Genomic DNA, 20,617 nt, shown 5'->3' with positions numbered 1-20,617 from the left:
CTCAGGACTGGACAACCCACAGCTCTTCTGCTTACAAAAATCAAACATACCTGCTGCTGCTGCCTGCAAGCCCCTCTGCCCAACCCCAGCCAAAAAACTTGGAAGGCATTCAGAGCAAGCACTCATTCGACAGACACACTCCCTAGGCACTCCTGGTGGCATAGACTAGTCAGATGAGTCATTAACTCTGCACTTAACTTCACTCATCTCTCCAGCATGTGCTTTAACCTACTAGCCTAGCCTTCTAGTTATAGTTATAGTGTACCGAAAACCTGAGGTAAGCTATACTTAATTTCTTTCTGAGGCGTAGCATATGGCCACAGTCTCCTGTAATCTTTCTCATAGTGTGTCTTAATTGCAATGAAGCTGCCACAATTGTTTTACGGTACTGTCATCTTAGAAAGAGGCTGTAGGTAAGTGACCTCACTACAGGAGTTTTGCATTGGTTACAATATATTTTTTTAAGAGCTTCTCATTGCTCCGAATGTTGTCATTTTAGATATTTATCTCTATCAATGCACTTTACTGCTTGGTTATACTCGTGGAAAAGTGTCACTCTAAGTGTCACAGATATGGCAGTTCTACGTCACTCATAAGTGCATTGAAACCATAAAATGTCACACACAAGCCATATAAAAGCTTGGCAGCTATATTAATGGTTTTAATCGGAAGTTAAGAAGAAGCTTACATGTTCAGATAGTTAGATATAAACAAGAAAACAGACAATCATCTAATTATAATGGTGCAGTGCAAAAAGGATAAACTCCACGTGCAATAAAATGTTACTTGTTAAAAACCACGAGGGTGGCAGCATTAAAATACCAACTCTGCCACAGAAATGTTTACTACTCTACACGTAAGCCAGGCAGGGTCGGCTTTAGGGTGGTGTGACCGGTGGGGCCACAACGGCGCTGATCTGGACGAGGGTACTGACCTGCGGAGAGGGGGGGGTGGGAGCTCAGGTCGAATTGAAGAGAGTCTGCTGCAGAGTTCACTGTGGTACAACTTTCATGGAGCAATAAAAAAGTCAAGCTAACTCTTGTGATTAATGCTCCTGCTAGATAGAGAGAGAGCTCAGAGGTTTGTCTGTAGCAGTGTTGACTCATCACACAAAGTGGCCCAGAGGGTTAATATGCCTGCTGCAAAGAACAGATATGTACTTTATGTGGGTAGCTGAGTGGATTAGTAAAACCACCCTTTACCAGTGCTTTAAAACAAATGAAATGTAGGTGAGAGAGGAGCTTTGGAGAGATGAGGGGCACTTTTGGAGGGTGCTAATGAGGGAATCCGAGGAGGTCATGAGCGTGTGGGGGGATTGGGGCCCAAATAAATTGCTGCATCGGGCAACACCAGCGCTAAAGCAAGTCCTGAGCCCAGGTGTCCTAGGCTGAAATGGGTGGTAACGTCTGGGTTGACTAAAACATCCAGTTCCATGTTATTTATCAAGAATGCTAAAGAATGTAATTGGCTCATGTTAACATTTGTGCCACTAAAATGGAATTAAGAAAATAAGGGGGTTTCTTTAGAAGGCACTTTTGAAAGTAGAACATGTAAGAATAGAGGTTCTCACTACAATTTCATAACCATTAGACCATAACATATGGAATTCTATGGCGTATGTTTAGATGAATGTATCGTCTGGAGAAAAATCCATTTGATTCCTAGATTTAAAACTAGTGAACATGACAAAGATACAATTAAAACAAGCTTCTAAATTCAACCTCAAAATTTAGTACATATAAATAAAATGGTTTGCCTATGTAAATGATACAAAGACAAATGGAAGATTTATCCTGTCATAGCAATTTCTACAGTTTTTTCAGTTCTCCCTTACAAGGCAGGTGTGTATGAACAGTTGGATGTATGCATAAATGAGTTTCCTTGGGTGGCTACTATATCATAGTGTGTTCGTAACCTTTGGAATTCTCGTCAACGTCTCTAAGAAACCTAAAAACAAATTTCCACATCACAAATCTTACATCTAGTCAATAAAACCATGGGTTGAATATTTTTTAATAATTCTGCCTATTTCACATGACCATAATTTTTACAATTTCACCCTGCCTTATTGTTTTTGCAACAATTAACATCCGTACCAATTTGCTACATTGTACCTAGTTCTTTGTGGTCTGGGATTCACCTTGGGAAAAAACTGGATAACCAGTTTTTACCAGCTATGAAGGGGTGGCTCCCTCTATTTTGTACAAAATTGTTGTGCTGTATATTTAATACTATGTAATTACTTCTTATCGTATGTTTATTTTAAAATTTTATTTGTACAATAATGATTTATTTATAATATACTGATATCGTAATTTATCTTATGCCTTTATGTTTTTATGAAAATTGAGCAAAGCATTGCTTGACTGTAAATATCAGTCAATCTCCTCCTATATTGTTAGCTCACTTATATTCAGTCACTATCATAGAATGACTGGACAGGATCATGCATAATCCAGTCAGTGTAGGTGATATAACGTGAACCAACAGAATAGAAAAACATTAGCCTAGCTATGACTCTTGTTCAGTGGCGGCTGATGACATTTGAAAATGGTGGGGGTGTAAAAAGTTGGGTATGACGTTTATGTGGCGAGTGAAGCACGAAAGCTTAATAATTAAAAATAGAGTGACAAATGTTTGCACCAAATTTACGTTGTCTTTTTTTTTTTTGTTTTTAATTCAGCGCAAACTTAACTCCATATTTATATTTTGAACCGTCTAGCATCAAAATATATGAGTTAACGTCATTTTTTTGGATGTGTGAAACCTCCTTGCGTCAATGAGATGCAAGGTAGGGGTACCCGTACAAAAAATTACTCTAAGCCCCTAGCGCCCTCTTTATCCTCCCATGCAAAAATGGTGTACGGGGAGGGTTGGGGGGGGGGGTCCTAAATAATGGAGTTAAGCCTGCTTAATGCCATTATTTAACGCCTGGGTCAGGGCAGGCATTAGGGGACCTGTGGACCCACTTCCATGGTCAAACACCATGGAAAGAGCCCACAGGTTCCCACCCGAAGCCCCAGGAACACCCCCACCCACACCAGAGGATGGGGGACCCCATCCCAAGTAAGTATAGGTAAGTATTTAAAAAAATATTTATTGAAGTGCCATTGGGGGCCCTGAAATGGGCATCCCTACATGGCACTGGGTGCAATGGCCATGCCCAGGGGACCCTTGACCCACCCCGTACTGGCCAGAGGAGTGGTGGGCATGACTCCTGTCTTTTATAAGACAGGTGTCATGTGGTATGGATGGCATTTTTTTGCCTCTAACCAGCCTAGCGTCATTTTTTGAGGCAAACCCCCTTCTCCCGTTCCGCCAACCTCACCCAGCTAAAGTCATTTTCCGAGATGCTAACCCACCCTTTGCGTCGGCTTGTGGGATTCCATAAATTTGGCTGGCGCTATACCTTTTGACGCAAAACTCCGTTTGCACAGTTTTGCGGCAAAAAATATAAATATGGGCCTTAGTGAGAAAGCAAGGTTTATAAAGCAGTGGGAACGTATAGTCTTGAAATACTAAACACAAAACTGCCCCATATCTTACTGTATTAATATATTCAACAGTTACTTTATTTGTGCAAATTGTACAGCGTGACAACTTGAGGCCCTTCAAAGTGTTTGCTTGCCCAGTGTCTTGCACTGCACGCAGCATCAAATTTGGAAGAAAATGGTCTAACCAGGCATCAGGAAGCACCCACAACTGCTGGCTGCAATCAATCATAGAGAAATATATGTGCAGACAAATCTTTAAGTGGGATGAAAAAAGTGGGGGCTCTCTAAAAGGGAACACGTGAAATAAATTTCTGTGATTGCCATAGTGTGCTCCCCAGCCTGTGTTTTGGTTTCTTTCTGAGATGTTACTGCATCCAGAAATATAACACAACAACTGACACACACCTAAAACCTCCCAGTGCTATTGGCTATGTGAATGGTTGTTAGCTGTTTAAGATAAATGAGTAACAGCAATGATTACCTATAAATAATTAACATTGGAAGTGTTTCAAATCTGAGATTGTGAGACTGTGAATTAAATATTATTGAGGCCTATGGAAGGAGTTTGACCTTCAGTTATGTATGCTTTATATTAGATATGTGTGTCCTTTTTCTCTTCACATCTCATCCATGCATATTTTCAACCTACTCTTTCTTTCTTCTTCACCCTCATTTCCCTCTCCCCTGAATGCACTCCCTCAATTTACCACCCTAAACATACACTGTATTCATTCACATTTAAGCGCTTTATTTCTTTTTGCTTTTGCCTTCTAAATATGTTGACCTCTGTGAACCCCTTCACACACACATTTACACTGAATTTCATTTGCCACTAGAATACATGACCATTGTTCTGCGTGCTCTGCAGAGACATCTACCCACTGTCAGGCACTTTGCTTTGACTTCAGCCTCAGCACCAGCGTTCTCAATCAAAGCCCCTCATAAACACCTGGTGCGAGTCAAAATATGCACTATACAAGAGTAATACAATGTAGAGAATCACAGCATGAGGAAACAGCTAACTCTTTTGGGGAATGCAACATTAAGTAAAACATGTGAACTAATAGGAAGTAAATGGCTTACACACATTTTAACATTCATTGTTTGCATATCAATCCATGTTTGTGGAATTAATGTTAAGGGCTTGAAGATAGGGCCAGTTTTAATGCCATACAGCAGATTACTGCTTTTACTGTAAGCATGTATTGCGCTTGACTCAGATATTTGGATCAATTTCGCATGGAACAATAACCCTGCTCCTCTTTTAAAACAGTTTCAAGAACAAAAACAGCAGCTCCACTTCTGCAGCCAAGGCCTGGGGTGTTACATGGGGGAGGTTATAATGACAAGGGGTCTCAATACAATAAAAATAACAAAAGATTAGCATAATGACACTTACCGTTACCGAAGACAAGGCACTAAATTACATGTGCTTGCATCCACCCCTACTGCGTGACGAATGGGGAAAGGGTGGGATCTATGCCCGTTAATGACAGATGACTGCCCTCGCGCAGGGATGAAGACTCCGATGCCCAAAATCATAACACTAAAAGCGCCACTGGCCTATAGTGGATACTGCCCTAAACCACAATGGAAATGAAGAGCTTTAGAGCAGTCAGCCCTGTGTCAAGCGTCACAGTGTAGAAAGTTGATTTACTATCTGGCTTCTGTCTTGTGCTTCAAAGCGAGGCAGGGCACACAGCCTTGGACAGAAAGCCCATACTTAAATGCATCAATTTGTTTAGAGTGACAACCATATCTCCGAACAAATCGATCTATTCAAAATGTTTTATATGAATGTGTAGGAAATTCAGAGGGGCGCAGCCCCTCAGCCCTAAAAGAGAAACCACCCCTGCTCTTGTTGTAGATCTGGAAATTATAAAACCCACTAAAGATTTTAATCTTATTTACAATGTATAAATCTTGAAGAAAGTCATTATTTTGCCCTTCATAAGTCAACATCTGTCCCTGTTGTTGAAGTGAGTACTGGAAATTATTTCCATTTTTACTAGGAGTAAGATACAGACATCCACAAAAGAACTGGGGAGATGAGCCAAATGAATTAAATGTGCAGACTAGCATTAAGGGACATGAAGGGATATCATTTAGAATATTAAAACAGGAAAGAGAAAATATAATTTGGGTGTTAAGGGATAACACGGAGCAGGCAGATGCACTTAGGGATATAGCTAAGAAGCATCACTTTCCAAATGCAAACAGGGAGCATGCCACTGGATTCCTTAGGCGGGAAGTGCAGTGAGGGAAGGATATGAGGACATGGAGAGAATCGGTCATGCAAAGAAGCAGAAAATACCTGTACCGAGCCACCATGTCTGTCAGCTGCAAGGTGAGCTCTCAAGTGATGGGGATTGACCTGTTGTGAGTCCCAAGCTGCCCTGTGATCTGTCGACTGCCAATTATTTAATGCATAAAGCATGCATGGAAGAGGGGGGAAGAAAAACCCAGAAGGTATTAAAAACCTCATGCCTTCATAGGAAATTGTGAAATAAAAGCACAAAATAGCACAACACTTTTAACATAAATTCTATTTCTCTAACCGAGCAAATCATATCGGAATTAAGGGAATTGTTTTGAATTTGTGTTTGTTAAAACAACTATGCATAAAGTAAAAGAAAAAACAACATGCAGACTGCATTCCAGCAAAGCAGGGACACAAGATCAATACTGTGGCTCATTACTCCAGACTGTATTTTTAAAGATAGCATCACAGAGAAGCAATACCAACTAGAACATAACAAATATGAATGTTTTCAGAATAATGACTAACAGAAGTAGAACGTAACCCCGTACAGTACAGTTTTATTGGTGTACAACATCGTCCTACAATGATTTCACATCTTGAAATGTCGAAAATTACGTGCTTTTAATTACATTATTAGACATTCCGGAAATTCGAAGATTTCCCAACGTCCTCCAGAAATAGTTATGTCTATCAAATATTTACAAAAAACGCGTTCCTGTGTGAATTGCATACAACTCCCACCCAACCAATAAATGATGTAGAATCAGGCTAGGTGAAAGAAAAATAGACACACAAACAGCACTGCAAATAAAAGGGCGATCGAAAATGCTCAAAAAAGGAGTGGCGTAACGATTGGTCCCAAAGCCCCCCAAGCCCCAGGCGCAGCCTGAGCTTCAGGGAGGCCCCCTCAGCAAAATACCCTGGCCTGGGAGCTTCTGAATGAGTCAGGAAGGGAGCCCAGCCCGTCCATGAGCTCTGCAGGCGGCCCCCTCAAGTTTTGTTAGTAAGGAAGCTAAATACTTCCGATGCACGAATGGGAAATGGCAGTATAAATGAAATGAGAGGAAAGGGCTCACAAAATGAACAAAGGATAATATTGTATTTAAGAACAATTGAGAAATCTACTAATAAGTAAACATGTATCTCTGATTTGTGAACGCTTCCCACCTTAACAGAATTTACTGAATTCCACTGGGAGAAATCATGGAAATCTATGCCAGTTGTATATATCACTCGTGCGAGTTACTTCCCTGTTGAAAGCCCAGACAATCTACAGGACTAAGCAAGGCTGATTTTGTCCACTTGCATACCACACATTTCTCTATCACGAAAATAATTTTCCAGGTGGCATAACCGAATTCCAGATAACCAAATTATTTTTATTTTTTGACGGGGTAGAGACTTCAGTTTCCCATTTTGTAAACAACCAATCCAATTTTGTACGGAGGAGGTTTAAACACAGATGTCAGTTCACAAACGAGAACTAAATCTACACCTGTAAATCTACTCTTAGACTTCGGAGTAAAAGTATGACTTTCGATTATTTGCCCTCTCCAAGTGTAAATTTACTTAAGTGTAGACTTAAACGTGTTTACCTCTGGAAACCAAGAAGTGAAGCCAAATTTACAAGTGTAAAATTACTACTTTATACACTTAGGCAGTGATCTCTTAATTTTTTGTGGAGATCATCACCACCACCGCAGTGGAGATTTCCGGATGGGAATAAATAGAAAAACGGATTTAAGCTGATAGATAAAAAAAAATGAAATGCTTGTTACTCTAGAACTAATAAAAATGAAATACTAGAGCACATTATCCATTCAAAATAAACATACACACAACCTTATGAGAGTCTCTCTCTCTCTTCTTCGTCCCCCCATGCAATTTATATAGGTATTTTTCTAAGAGGGCTACAGAAAAAACGGTCCAAACAGAATTAGACTAAGGTTTGCAAAAAGGTTTGCCCAGAAAGCTTGGTTTTTGTGATTTGGTATAAATCCTCTCAGTAGTTTTTGAGAAATAAAGGTTAAAAAACTTTGTGTATCTGGAAACTTCGGTTTGTGACAGACTCACAAGAGTCCCGCAGTCATGTGAAAAAAAGAACAGCAATCTCATTGGACGCCGAAGATTCTTTTTTTCCTGACGTCTGTCTCACTCCCGCAAGAAGTGAGGGCTCCTGTGGGAGGCTTGTACTGAGAGTGGCTGGCTGCAACATGAAGAGAATCATTGCAGCCACCATTTTAGGACATGGGGATTCTGTCCCTGTGTCCTGCAAATGAAAAAAAAAAGGGAGCAGGGTAGGGGGTGGTTGTTGGCCAAGCAGACTTCTGGGCTGTGTTGGCAAAGAATTGGCTGTCAGTGGCCAACCCCACGCTGCTATGGGCCAAAAGCCCAACGTGGCGAGTGTTGGCTGCCCACGGGGGGAGGTCGACGCAGGGCAGAGCCACAGGTCCGATGGCTAAACCCATGCTGCATATGGCCAATGGCCTCAAAAAATGGGGTTGCGCTGCACGTGGAATGTTGGACGCCAGGCCTGGCCAGGCTGTGCAGCCAACTCCACCCTGTGTATGGATTAAGGTCATGCACAGCGTGGGGTTGGCTGTCCATGGGGGATGGACACAGGACATGGCTGCAGGCCAAAGACAGTGCGGAGGGTGGGTATGGGTATTTCACATATGTTAAAAAACCCTAGAAATTCACTGAAGAAAACAAAGGGTAAATTGACGCTACAGTTAGGTTTGGTAATAATATCTTACTCTGTATTAAAAAAAATGTTAGGAATTCACTGGAAAAAAACAAAGGTTAAAGGGATGTTATAGTTGGGTGAAAATGTCAGTTAAAACATACCGTTTGAAACTAACATTTCCACTGAAATTCACCAGTTACAGTTATCTCAAGTAACTTGACCTGTGGCCTAAATTAAATATAACTTGTACACTTCAGTGATTGTATTATATAAAAAACACACACACACACATATATATATATATATATATATATATATATAATGTCACTTACCCAGTGTACATCTGTTTGTGGCATGTAGTGCTGCAGATTCATATGCTATGCATTGCTTCTGCCATCTGGGATCGAGTGACTCATCCTATCAGTCATAGTGTGCATGGGCATCGACTCCTTTGTTAGATTGTTTTCCCGCAAGCGGGTGTAGGAAGGAGTGATAGAGTGAAATAATGTAAATGTGCTATAAACGTAATAAGTAAATAAGTTGTCCATGCAAATGTAAATGTATATACATATGTACAAATAAGAAACTGCAACGACTACAGGCTTCCAGGGAGGAGGGAGGGTGCATATGAATCTGCAGCACTACATGCCATGAACAGATGTACACTGGGTAAGGGACATTTTCCGTTCTATGGCATGTGTAGCTGCAGATACACATGCTATGCATTGAATAAAAAGCAGTTGCTCTCCCCAAAATAAGCGGTGGATAGCCAGTAGGAGTTGGAGTTGTTTGGAAAAATGTTTTTAGGACAGCTTGACCAACATTGGCCTGTTGCGTTGAAAATACATCCACACAGTAATGCTTTGTAAATGTATGCTGCGTAGACCATGTGGCAGCTTTGCATATGTCTGCCATTGGTATGTTTCCTAAAAATGCCATAAAAACACATTTTTTCCTAGTGGAATGAGCTTTGGGTGTTATTAAAAGTTGTCGTTTTGCCTTAATGTAACATGTTTGAATCCATTTAACAATCCATCTAGCTAATCCTTGTTTAGAGATAGGATTACCTTTATGTGGTTGTTGAAAGGCAACAAAAAGCTGTTTAGTTTTTCTAAACTCATTTATTCCACAAAATACATTAGAGCTCTTTTAAGGTCAAGAGTGTGAAGGGCTCTTTCAGCAGTTGAATCTGGCTATTGGAAGAAGACTGGCAATTCCACTGTTTGGTTTATGTGAAAAGGCGATACAACCTTTGGCAAACATTTTGGATTTGTTCTAAGTACAATTTTATGCTTGTGTACTTGGAAAAACAGGTTCCTCAAGAGTGAATGCCTGTATTTCACTAACTCTTCTTCATGAAGTAATTGCTAATAAGAAATCAACTTTCCAAGTTAGAAATTGAATCTCACACGAATGCATGGGTTCAAAAGGTGGGCCCATTAGTCTTGTGAGTACAATATTTAGATTCCAAGCAGGAACTGGTGGAGTTCTTGGTGGAATAATACGTTTTAGTCCTTCCATGAAGGCTTAAATAACTAGAACTCTAAAGAGAGAGGTATGTTGTATAGTCTGCAAGTATGCTGAAATGGCAGTAAGATGAATTTTAATAGATGAGAAAGCTAAATTTGACTTTTGTAAATGAAGTAGGTAGCATACAATATCTTGTGTTGATGCTGTAAGTAGGTCAATATTTTTAGATTGACAGTAATAAACAAATCATTTCCACTTCTTAGCATAGCATTGTCTACTTGTAGGTTTGTGTGCTTGTTTGAGAACATCCATACATTCTAATGGAAGTTGCAAGTATCCAAATTCTATAACTTCAGGAGCCAAATCACTAAGTTGAGAGCACTGGGACTGGGATGTCTGATTTGTCCTTTGTTTTGTGTTAACAAAGCCGGTCTGTTGGAAAGTTTGCAGTGAGGTACTACTGACCGGTCTAGGAGTGTTGTGTACCAATGTGTTGTGCCCACATGGGGCTATGAGTATCATGGTGAGCGAGGTTTGGCACAGTTTGTTGAGCAGAAATGGAAGTAGTGGGAGAGGGGGAAAAGCGTAAGCAAATATCCCTGACCAGTTGATCCATAGAGCATTGCCCTTGGACAGTGGGTGTGGGTGTCTGGATGAGAAGTTTTGGCATTTTGCGTTTTTGCTTCTTGCAAATTGATCTATTTCTAGTCTATCTCTAGTCTCCTTGACTTTTGAAAGTACTGTTGAAGTACCTGAGAGTGAATCTCCCATTTGTGTATCTGTTGGTGTGTTCCGCATAGGAAATCCGCTAGCTGATTGTGCATTCCTAGAATGTAATTGTGAATTGCCCATTTCCATATTGTTTGGGCTAGAGGGGACAGTTGAGATGAATGTGTCCCGCCTTGTTTCTTTAGATAATACATGGTTGTCATATTGTCTGTTTTTATCAAGACAGTCTTGTGTTTGAGAAGTAGTTAAAACGCTTTTAGGGCAAGGAATACAGCTAATAATACTAAATGGTTTTATGTGATAATTTAACTGTTTTTAATCCCATTCCCCTTGTATGGTAAGGTTTTTGAGATGAGCTCCTCAACCTAACATTGATGCATCTGCTGTTATTGTGGTCTGAGGCACAAGGTCCTGAAATGACCGCCCCTTCATTAAATTGCTGAGATTCCACGATTGAAGGGACTTGTGCGTTTGGCGGTCTAACAACACTAGATCTTGCAACTGACCCTGTGCTTGAGACCGTTGTTGTGAGAGGCACTGTTGTAGTGTTTTCATATTTAGTCTTGCATGAGGTACTATTGCTATGCAGGATGCCATCATTCCCAATAGTCTCATGATAAATCTTACCATGTATTGTTGATTTGTCTGCATTTGTGGTATGAGGTTTTCAAAAGCTTGTATTCTTTGTGTATTTGGATAGGCTAAGGCTTTTTGTGTATTGAGAATAGCACCTAGGTAAGGTTGAACCTGTGTTGGCTGAAGATGTGATTTTTGGTAATTGAGCGTGAACCCTAATGTATGTAGGGTTTCTATTGTGTATTGAGTGTGTTGTTGACATTGTATAATATTGCTTGATTTTATTAGCCAGTCGTCTAGATAAGGAAAGACATGTATGTGTTGTCTTCTTAGGTAAGCTGCTACTACCGCTGGACATTTTGTGAATACTCTTAGAGCTGTTGTTATGCTGAATGGCAGAACTTTGAATTGGTAGTGTTTTCCCTCTAATACAAACCTTAGGTATTTTCTGGATGGATGGGTATATGAAAATACGCATCTCTGAGATCTAATGTAGTCATGTAATCTTGTTTTTGTAGTAGTGGAATTACGTCCTGCAGAGTTACCATGTGAAAGTGTTTTGACAGGATATATAGATTTAGTGGTCAGAGATCTAGAATGGGTTTGAGAGTGCCATCCTTTTTGGGAATAAGGAAGTATAGTGAGTATAACCCTGTTCTGTGTTAAGATTTTGGAACTAATTCTATTGCCTCTTTTAGTAGTAGCGATTGTACTTCTTCTTGTAACAGAACATTGTGTTCTGGGGACAGCCTGTGATAACGAGGAGGAATATTTGGAAGGGTAGAAATCAATTCTAGGCAATCACCATTGCGGATAATTGAAAGTACCCATTGGTCTGTGGTGATATTTTGCCATTGGGAGTGGAATTGTTGCAGTCTGCCCCCAACAGGAGATATGTGGGGTTGTGGCATGCTTATGAAGTCACTGTTTTGATGGGGTAGTGACACTTTTAGAAGCCTGGAATTTGACTCTGAAGGGTTGGCCTCTGTAAGAGCCTCTAGATCCCCCTCTCTGGTACTGTTGTTGTTGACCTTGTTTAGGTTGGGAAGTAGAAGCCTCTGTAGATTGGGGCTTGAATCCTCCTCTAATTTGCTGCTTACGAAAGGAGCCTCTGTAAGGTGTTGTGAATAGGGCTACCACTGCTTTAGCAGCGTCTGAATCTTCCCTGAGTTTCTCTATTGTAGTGTCAACCTCAGGAACAAGCAGGTGTTTCCTATCAAAAGGCTTATTTAGTACAGCCTGCTGTATTTCTGGTTTGAATCCAGAAGAATGTAACCATGCACGTCTGTGTATGGTTACAGCAGTATTTACGCTCCTAGTTGCTGTATCTGCAGCATCAAGAGCAGACCTAATCTGGTTGTTACTTATTGCCTGACCTTCTTCAGCAATTTGTTGAGCCCTCTTCTGATGTTCCTTTGGCAGGTGTTGTAATAATTCCTCCATCTCGTCCCAGTGTGCTCTATCATACCTTGCTAGCAAGGCTTGTGAGTTGGCAATGCGCCATTGGTTAGCTGCCTATGTAGCTACCCTCTTGCCAGCAGCATCAAACTTCCTGCTTTCTTTGTCAGGGGGAGGGGCATCCCCTGACGATTGACTATTGGCCCTTTTTCTGGCAGCACTGACCACCACTGAGTCTGGAGGTACGTGATGTGTAATGTAAGCTGGATCTGTAGGTGTAGGCTTATATATTTTATCTATGCGTGGTGTTAAAATCCTAGCTTTAAAAGGTTCCTTAAATATTTCGTCCGCATGCTTGAGCATGCCAGGCAGCATTGGTGGGCACTGGTAATATGAGTGTGTGGAGGATAGCATATTAAAAAAGAAATCCTCTTCTAAAGGTACACTATGCATAAGTACCCCATTGTATGCAGCTGCCCTAGAGATGACCTGTGTGTATGCAGTTGTATCCTCTGGTGGCAAAGGTTTTGAAGGATATAGGTCTGGGTCATTAGTTGGTATGGGATCTGGATCATACAGATCCCAAGGATCAATTGTATCACCATGGGAATAAGTGTGTGAGTGAGTTGGTGAAGGCAACGGCGGAGGGCTAACCGGTGGTGGTGAAAAAAGGAGAAGTATGCAAGGGTAATGGCTTCTCCTTCCTTTTAAAAATATTTTCTGGTGGTGGAGCAGTATTAAGATGTTCCTGAAAAGCCAACTTTCTTTTTGTTTGTGGAGGGGGTGCAGCAATGACCCTACCAGTCTCTTTATGGATATGAACCCTTGACTGTCTTTCATCCATGATTTCCAGAATAGGTTGAATGTCAGTGTCCTCAGAAATGTATTCTGATGGTTGTGGTGATTTAGAGGACTGTTCATGATGTGTCTTGAGCTCTGCTTTAATCGGCTCGAAAGTCCTTGTTTTTCAGTGTATAAATACTTTTTCGGCTCAGTTTGCAATTTTTCGGGCCCGAAAATACAGTCTGTTGTTTCAGCTCCGAGGTAGGACATCGAGGTTTCAACTCCTAAGAGTGTGGACGCCGGCTTGGTTCGGAAGTGGAGCTTTTGGTGGATTTGCTCACCTCCGGTATTGAAGTTTGTGTGGCCTTTTTCGGCACCGAACACGAAGGTCGGTCGCTATTTTCTTTTGGATCGAACTATGGCTCTCTGGCAGTGGGGCACATAAGGCCTCTGATGGTTTTTTAGGAGTGGGCGTAGGGGCAGTTGTACTCACGTGCTGACCTGCAGTGATGAGTTGGTTATCCTCCTCTGAGTCTTCTTCGGAGTCAGTGTGCTGAATGGAAACTGCCGTCTGCGCCTGTTCTTCCTCAACGGTGTCGATGTATTCTGTAGTCTTCTATGCCATTTCCAGTCTTCTAGCTCTCCAGTCACGCAGTGTCTTGTTGGATCGGAACGACCAACAGGCTTCACAGTCTTCTTCTTGGTGATCGGGAGATAGACAGATTACATACCAGGTGTTGGTCTCAGTATGGAAATTTCGCATGGCATCAAGGACAGAATCGGAATGGAGTCTGATCCATCAGGCTTCAGCGTGGTAGGCCTGAGCAGGCCCAATTTGGGCGCTCGTGCCCAAAAGGGCGTAATCTGGTTTTCGACGGTACTATCGGCTCGACCATAGATGGAAATGTGATCGAAACAATACCGACGGTCAAAGAAAGTTATCTAGAGTCTCCGAATCGAAAATATCGGGGCGAGGGAAAACACGTCCGAACCCGACAGCGGAAAGAAAACAATCTTACAAAGGAGTCGATGCCCATGAGCACTATGACAGAGAGGAGGAGTCACTCAATCCTGTGACTCGAAAAAGATTTATTCGCAGAAAAACAACTTGTAACACTCCGAGCCCAACACTAGATGGCGGAAGCAATGCATAGCATGTGTATCTGCAGCTACACATGCCATCGAACATCTATCTATCTATCTATATATATATATACACATAATTAAACATTGGAATTATTTTTTTATTTTAAGATATTTTCTAAAAGGTGTTGAATAAGTCCCAGCATCCATCACTGTCCATGTGAGGGCCTTCTGTGGTGCTAGAGGTACTCCAAGGTTGGACTGAAGAACATTTACTACTGTTTTGTCACCATTAGAGCAGTAGTAACGTTAAAAGTGTAGGTTATAAACATTAATTGTATTAATCTTTTGCTTATGGGTAGTTGTATTTGTATTAGCACGCCCCTCCCTAAACTGTCTCTTACACCTCCCTAAACCCCTCCTTAGGCACCCCTAAAACCCTCTAATTTAATGTTATAGCATTTGAGGTTATCTGAGAAATAGACACACAAATTACCTTTTTAATAAGGATTAACCAGATTAACCACAGGGGCAGTGGGATGCTCTGTGCCCGTACATCAAAAAGAGGGGCAATCAGAGAAGGACTAGTAATCCATTAAGCAACATGAATCAGGCAGAGATGCTGTTGAATATGTAAAAGAATAACAATAGGGTAAGAATGGGAATCGGTGGCAATAGCAGAAACCATACACCAATCTATTTTATTTATTTTATAGTAACTACTACTGATCAAATACACCCCTTGAAGAGGAATGATGTGTAAGAGCAATCAAGCGCGGCAACCTGAGCAAAAATTACACAAACTTTCAAAGGCCCAGATTACACATACTCCTGCTGGGCCGAAGGAAGCCAACATTTGAGCAGGGGCTCACACCACCCAAGCCCTTCTCAGTCTCCCCAAGGTGGACAAGCACCAGTTGGGTGAGACCTAGGTGCATTGTAGTTCACATTCTAGCCAGAGGAGAATCCTGCAAATGTGAAGTGAGAGATGGTAGGGTGCTACCCTGACACAGCAAGAGCGAACTGGCTTGCCTTGTGTTACGCTGCTGTCCTGCCCCACCCCATGTGCCCAATACTTGTTGTGGACCTTTGTTCTTTCTAGATGAACATAATGAGGCATCCTCTAAATATTACCACTTTCATTATTATGAAATCAAAAGGTCGTGACTAGAGATTTGTATGAAATATCAAACAATTCTAAAACCACAGCAGACCCATCATAAACTAAAGTGGAGGGGAGAAAGAACCACGTGGCACCCCTCCTTCCTACATGACACTTTCAAAAACACATGCTTGAGTTCTGACTACGCTTACTCCGCAGAGGAAAAGGAGGAATTGTGATGAAAACCAAAATTGTAGGTTAACCGCAGAAGGGAAAACTCCGAGAGGTTTCATGACAAGAAGTTGGGACAGCACAATTTATCAACACTTTAGTGAAAAAAACAGTACTATCACTAAAGAGGTATTTCACTGTAAGTAGAGACCGAACTACTCCGGATGAAGGATGAAACAAGGAAAGATTGTCTACTTCTCTATTCAGCTAAATGACCAGATAAATTAAAAAGGAGCTAATCATATGGACATCTTAAGAATAAGGATGTTTTCTCACAATCCAAATGCCTCCACTGGCTAGATAAAGGGAATGTTAGCACATCAGCAAAGAGGGAACCACATTCCAACAAAACATACACACTCCTACCCACAAGCATTACAGTCTAGCAATTGAGGTTGTCAAGAGGATGAAGCACAGTAAGAGTGCTGCTTTCAGCCTCAGTGTCCCTTAAGATCACGCACCATGGGAAGAAACAGACAGCTGGTGGCCTGATTGAAAGGCTGAATTCTTATGTAGTCTTTGTGACTATCAGGCAGCTGATGGGACAGTTGTGTATAAGAAGCAATGCAGTGGTGTGTCTTTAGTGAACTCTGTCCAGGGCCAAAGAGGATGTTCGGCCAAGAAGTGAAAGCTTCAAAAGGCGTATCTATCAGATTTGTCTGGATATCTCCTGGACAGCTACTGGAGTGCATCCAAGCATATCTACAAATGGTTACATAGGAACCCATAGATCTTCCACCGAATCTATGGTACCAAAACTGGAACTAAGAGCATGCTTGGTGCACTTATTCGACCATGAACCAATTTATCAAAATGGCCTGTCACATGGTCCAGTAGAAGATGAACAAATACCTGAAACACCTCTCAAAGATCATGGCATCAGTGTATCAATAGATGTGTCACTACATTAATGAAGGTCCAAGATTCCCAATGAGAACAATTTGTTTCCAAACACCTCTTACCACTGTGACTATCTCATGGAGAGTAGGAGAAAACAGTGGTGTGAACTCTGGAGCAAATTGTAGCCTGCAAATGTAAGAACTTCACACAAAGTTCTTTACCTCTTCAAATGGCAGAGGCAATCCTAGGAACTCATCCATATTTCATAGGACTACATTAAAATAAAAAAAATAACTTCTGTAGGAACAGATGAGCAACAATCAAGACCCACCACAGAAGGAGTATGTAAGTCGATGGTGTTTTGGGGAGTGCATCCAAGATCTAAATCAGAGTCTGAATAAGAAGAAATGGGTGTCCACTTCACTGCTGTACTTCTGAACATGCAACTTCTTATCGGAAGATAGTATAAGAACAGCAGATAGCTCAGGGCTAGTCTGCCCTATACTATAAACCTCAGTCAAAACTGAAATCCAAGGCAGATCTATATCCTGTGTCAAAGCAGGAACAACTGGTAAAGCCTTCGGTGCCAAAGTTACTTACTTAGATGCCTACTATGCTATTTCTGGTGGATAGTCTATCTAATTGCAGAAACCTCAACTTGTGAATTTCCTCAGGCGCCAGACTGGATCTGGGGAACTCAAAAACAGTACTCCTGTGCACCAGTAGATGGCACTGTGGATCAATGCCATTCTGCTCTGGAAGTGACAAATGGAGCAGTATATAAGCTCTACCCCTGTCCACAGATTTTTTTTCCCATGATCCCTTTCATGCTCTCCGATGCAGAGCTCACTGGCGAACTGAAAAAAACAATATGCAGATTCCTAAATTGGGATATTTTATAGATGAGAGAGACCATGCCACAGAACAGTGTGGCCAAAATGGCCATTCTGATGTACCTTGCTGGTGAGGGAGTAGTGCTTTGTGAACTTGTGCACTGACATCTACGTAGCTCCATGACAGATATCTAGGATAGGCAATCTGCCTGCCAACACAGTGGAAGCAGAGTTGGCTCTTGTGGAGTGTGCCATTAGAATTTCTGGAGGCTGCTTCTTAGCTAAGACATAGCAGAATGTACTGCAGAGGCCTATCCAAAGAGAGATAGCTCATTTCCACACCACGCCGCCCTTCTTCACCCTAGATAACCCCACAGCAAGCTGATTGTCCACCCGATATTTCTGGGTGCAATCAATGTAAAGGCACAGTGTCCTCTTTGGGTCCAAATGATGGAGTCCCTCCTCCTCTTTCAAGGAAAGATGCAGAGAAAAGGTCAGAAGGGTGATGACTTGTTCAACATGAAAAGGTGTTACCACCTTGAGGAGAAACACAGCTCAAGACCTAAATACCAGTATGTCCGAAAAAAAGGTGGTATAGAAAGTCTGGATTGAAAGTGTCCGAAGTTCACCTACCTGGCAAGCAGATACTATCTTAATCAGGGAGGTTGTTTTCCAAATAACACCATCTTAGACAGCTTTGCCTGCCACGGGTCCAACTGGCAAATACAGCACCAAGCCACAAACGTGTCCTAACGCCCTGCATACACAGATTTTATTGAAGAGTGTCTTGCAGCTAAAATGACATGAAGGACCTTGGAAGGAAGATCAAAGGGGCTTAACTGTTGATGCTTAATCTCCAGGCATGGAGTTGCAGGTTGGAAAGGTTCAAGTGGAAGAACTTGCCCTGTTGATGCAACAGAAGCTACGCCCCAAGTGCCAGCCTGAACAGAGGCCAAATGTTCAAGCCCATATGTTCTGTGTACCACACTCTCCTGGTTCAATCCAGAGCCAGTAGAATATTTGGGCAAGTCATTTCTGATCTTCAGAACTCCGGCAGGAGAAGTAGGGGCAGGGAGGCATACAGGAGCCCCATGCTCCACTTTAGGCAGAATGTGTGTCCCTGAGAGACCATCTTTTTGGCAACTCCAGTGAGCTAAAGTGCTGACATTGCATGTTCTGTGCAGTGGCAAAGAGACAGAGCCAGGGACTTTCTCACTGTCTGAAGATGCCCTGGTCACCTTTAGGTGCAATTGACTTTCGAGATCTGCTTGGAACCGCCGAGTGAGTTAATCTGTCCTGGACGGTACCACCAGGGAATTATACTGACAATTCAGCCAGCTTCCATCCACCCTGCTTGTTGTAGTACCACATGATAGTGGGTCTGCCCGGGGGAACCTGCAACTGCCGTACCTCGAAGAAGGACAGAAAGGCCTTCAACGCCAAGCGAATAGTCAGCAAGTCCCACAAATTGATGTGGAGGTGGGACTCTAAGATCAAAATCCTCTGATCTCCACCTCTTCCATATGATCTCTCTAATCTAGTAGAAACACATCCATCACTATTATGAACTCTCGGTGAGGTAAGAAGAGGGGTCAGTGCTACAACTGTGGTCAATCACACACCACTGCAAATATTTAACAGTTTCCTTTGACACAAGAATGGAATCAGACAAGTTCCCTTGGTGTTGTGCCAACTCAAGACTATAGATCATACTGCAAAGCTTGCATGTTCCATCCTGCATGGTTGGCAATTAAGATGCATGAGGCAAGTAGGCCTCAGAACCATCTGCACCGACATCCAGAAAGAGGCTGGAGCATCAGGATTATAGCCCAAATGCTTTGGTCTTGTTGGTCCAGAGGAAAGGCTTAAAGGTGCACCATATCCAAAATGGCCCTGATGAAGGGGAGCCTCTGCAAAGGAGTCCGGTGTAACCCCAATGATGTCAAGAGGTTCATCATCATCCAGAGGTGGTTTGTGATGTAATGTTGTGAGACCGCCTTCAACAGCTAGCCATCAAAGTAGGAGAAGACTGATTCAGCAACCTCTGAAGATGGACAGTGAATACTAACGTCACCTTTGTTAACACCTGAGAGCTATTGGTGAGGCAGTAAGAGAGCATGGCAAACTGAAGGTGCCTGTGGCCCACCTTGAACCGCAGGTAGCATCTGTGGTCCTGCAGCATAGGGATGTGAAAGTAAGTGCCCTGCAGGTCCAATGCTACGATTCAGTCTCTGGGATCCAAGGTAGAGAGAACCTGGGCCAGGGTGAGCATTTTGAATGTGTCCTTGTGCAGGAAAGTATTGAGAAAACAAAGATCTAGGATAGGACGGAAGCCTCAGTTTTTCTGTGACACATGGAAGTAAAAACAATAGCACCCACCTGCTTCCTCTGAGGCTGGTACCTTCTAATGGCCCTTTTGGCTAAAATAGCCTTAATTTTGTGGCATAAAATGAACGTTTAGTCCTCCAAGAATTGAGCTGAACCATCTGGCAGATGCAGTGGGTCAAAAAGCAAAAGCGCAACTCTGTTGGACAAAATGCAAGACCCATTTGTTAGATGTAACTTGTTGCCATCAATGCAGGAAATGGCTGCTCCTGCCTACTACAGTATGGTTGTGTGCTGCTAAGGGTGCACTAAAATGGCTTGGTGGTTTTGGCCGGAGGGGTAGAAGATGTGGATTAGTGATGCCCGGGTGACCAGGTAAATGTCCACTGGGGCCAAAGACCAAAGCCTTGAAAGGACTGTGGGAACCACTGTGTGGGCAAAAGAGCCTGACATTATGGATAAGCTAAGTCCATGACATAACCCTGAAAAGGGGGAAATTGTTGGACAGAATGCCTGACTGGAGCTGAAAGACCAAAATTGCACACTGTGGCTCGGAGAGGTCAGTGGACCTCATCCAGGCATGTCACTGAAACAACACATTGGTTCCCACAGGCCTACCCAGACAATCTGTAGTGTACAGGTCCAGGCTGGTGACAAATTTGGCCATTTCCTGACCATCTTTAATGATTTGGGCTAAGAAAGCCTGTAATTATTCCTGGACTAAAGGTAAGATTTCACCACCATGTCCCATAATGTATGCGTGTAAATAGGCTTATGTTAACCGACCTCAAGCCAAGGCTGGCT

At 42.2% G+C, this 20,617-nt stretch overlaps 1 protein-coding gene across 6 annotated transcripts in view; it reads right to left on the bottom strand.

The window, feature by feature from the left end:
- CSNK1G3 (casein kinase 1 gamma 3) overlaps positions 1-20,617 on the bottom strand; it is a 479,935-nt gene that overhangs the window by 66,455 nt on the left and 392,863 nt on the right. For 4 of the 6 annotated variants that reach the window (XM_069227054.1, XM_069227062.1, XM_069227072.1 and 1 more), the window contains one exon: positions 5,809-5,904. The exons of the other annotated variants lie outside the window; for them this stretch is intronic. In XM_069227054.1, coding sequence (XP_069083155.1) covers positions 5,809-5,904 — 96 coding nt within the window. The remainder of the gene's footprint in view (positions 1-5,808; positions 5,905-20,617) is intronic. 6 annotated transcript variants of the gene reach the window in all.

This window comes from Pleurodeles waltl, chromosome 1_1, assembly GCF_031143425.1.
Source record: "Pleurodeles waltl isolate 20211129_DDA chromosome 1_1, aPleWal1.hap1.20221129, whole genome shotgun sequence".
NCBI lineage: Eukaryota > Metazoa > Chordata > Amphibia > Caudata > Salamandridae > Pleurodeles > Pleurodeles waltl.
The sequence above is the reverse complement of the archived record's forward strand: the minus strand, read 5'-3'. Positions and strand labels throughout refer to the sequence as shown.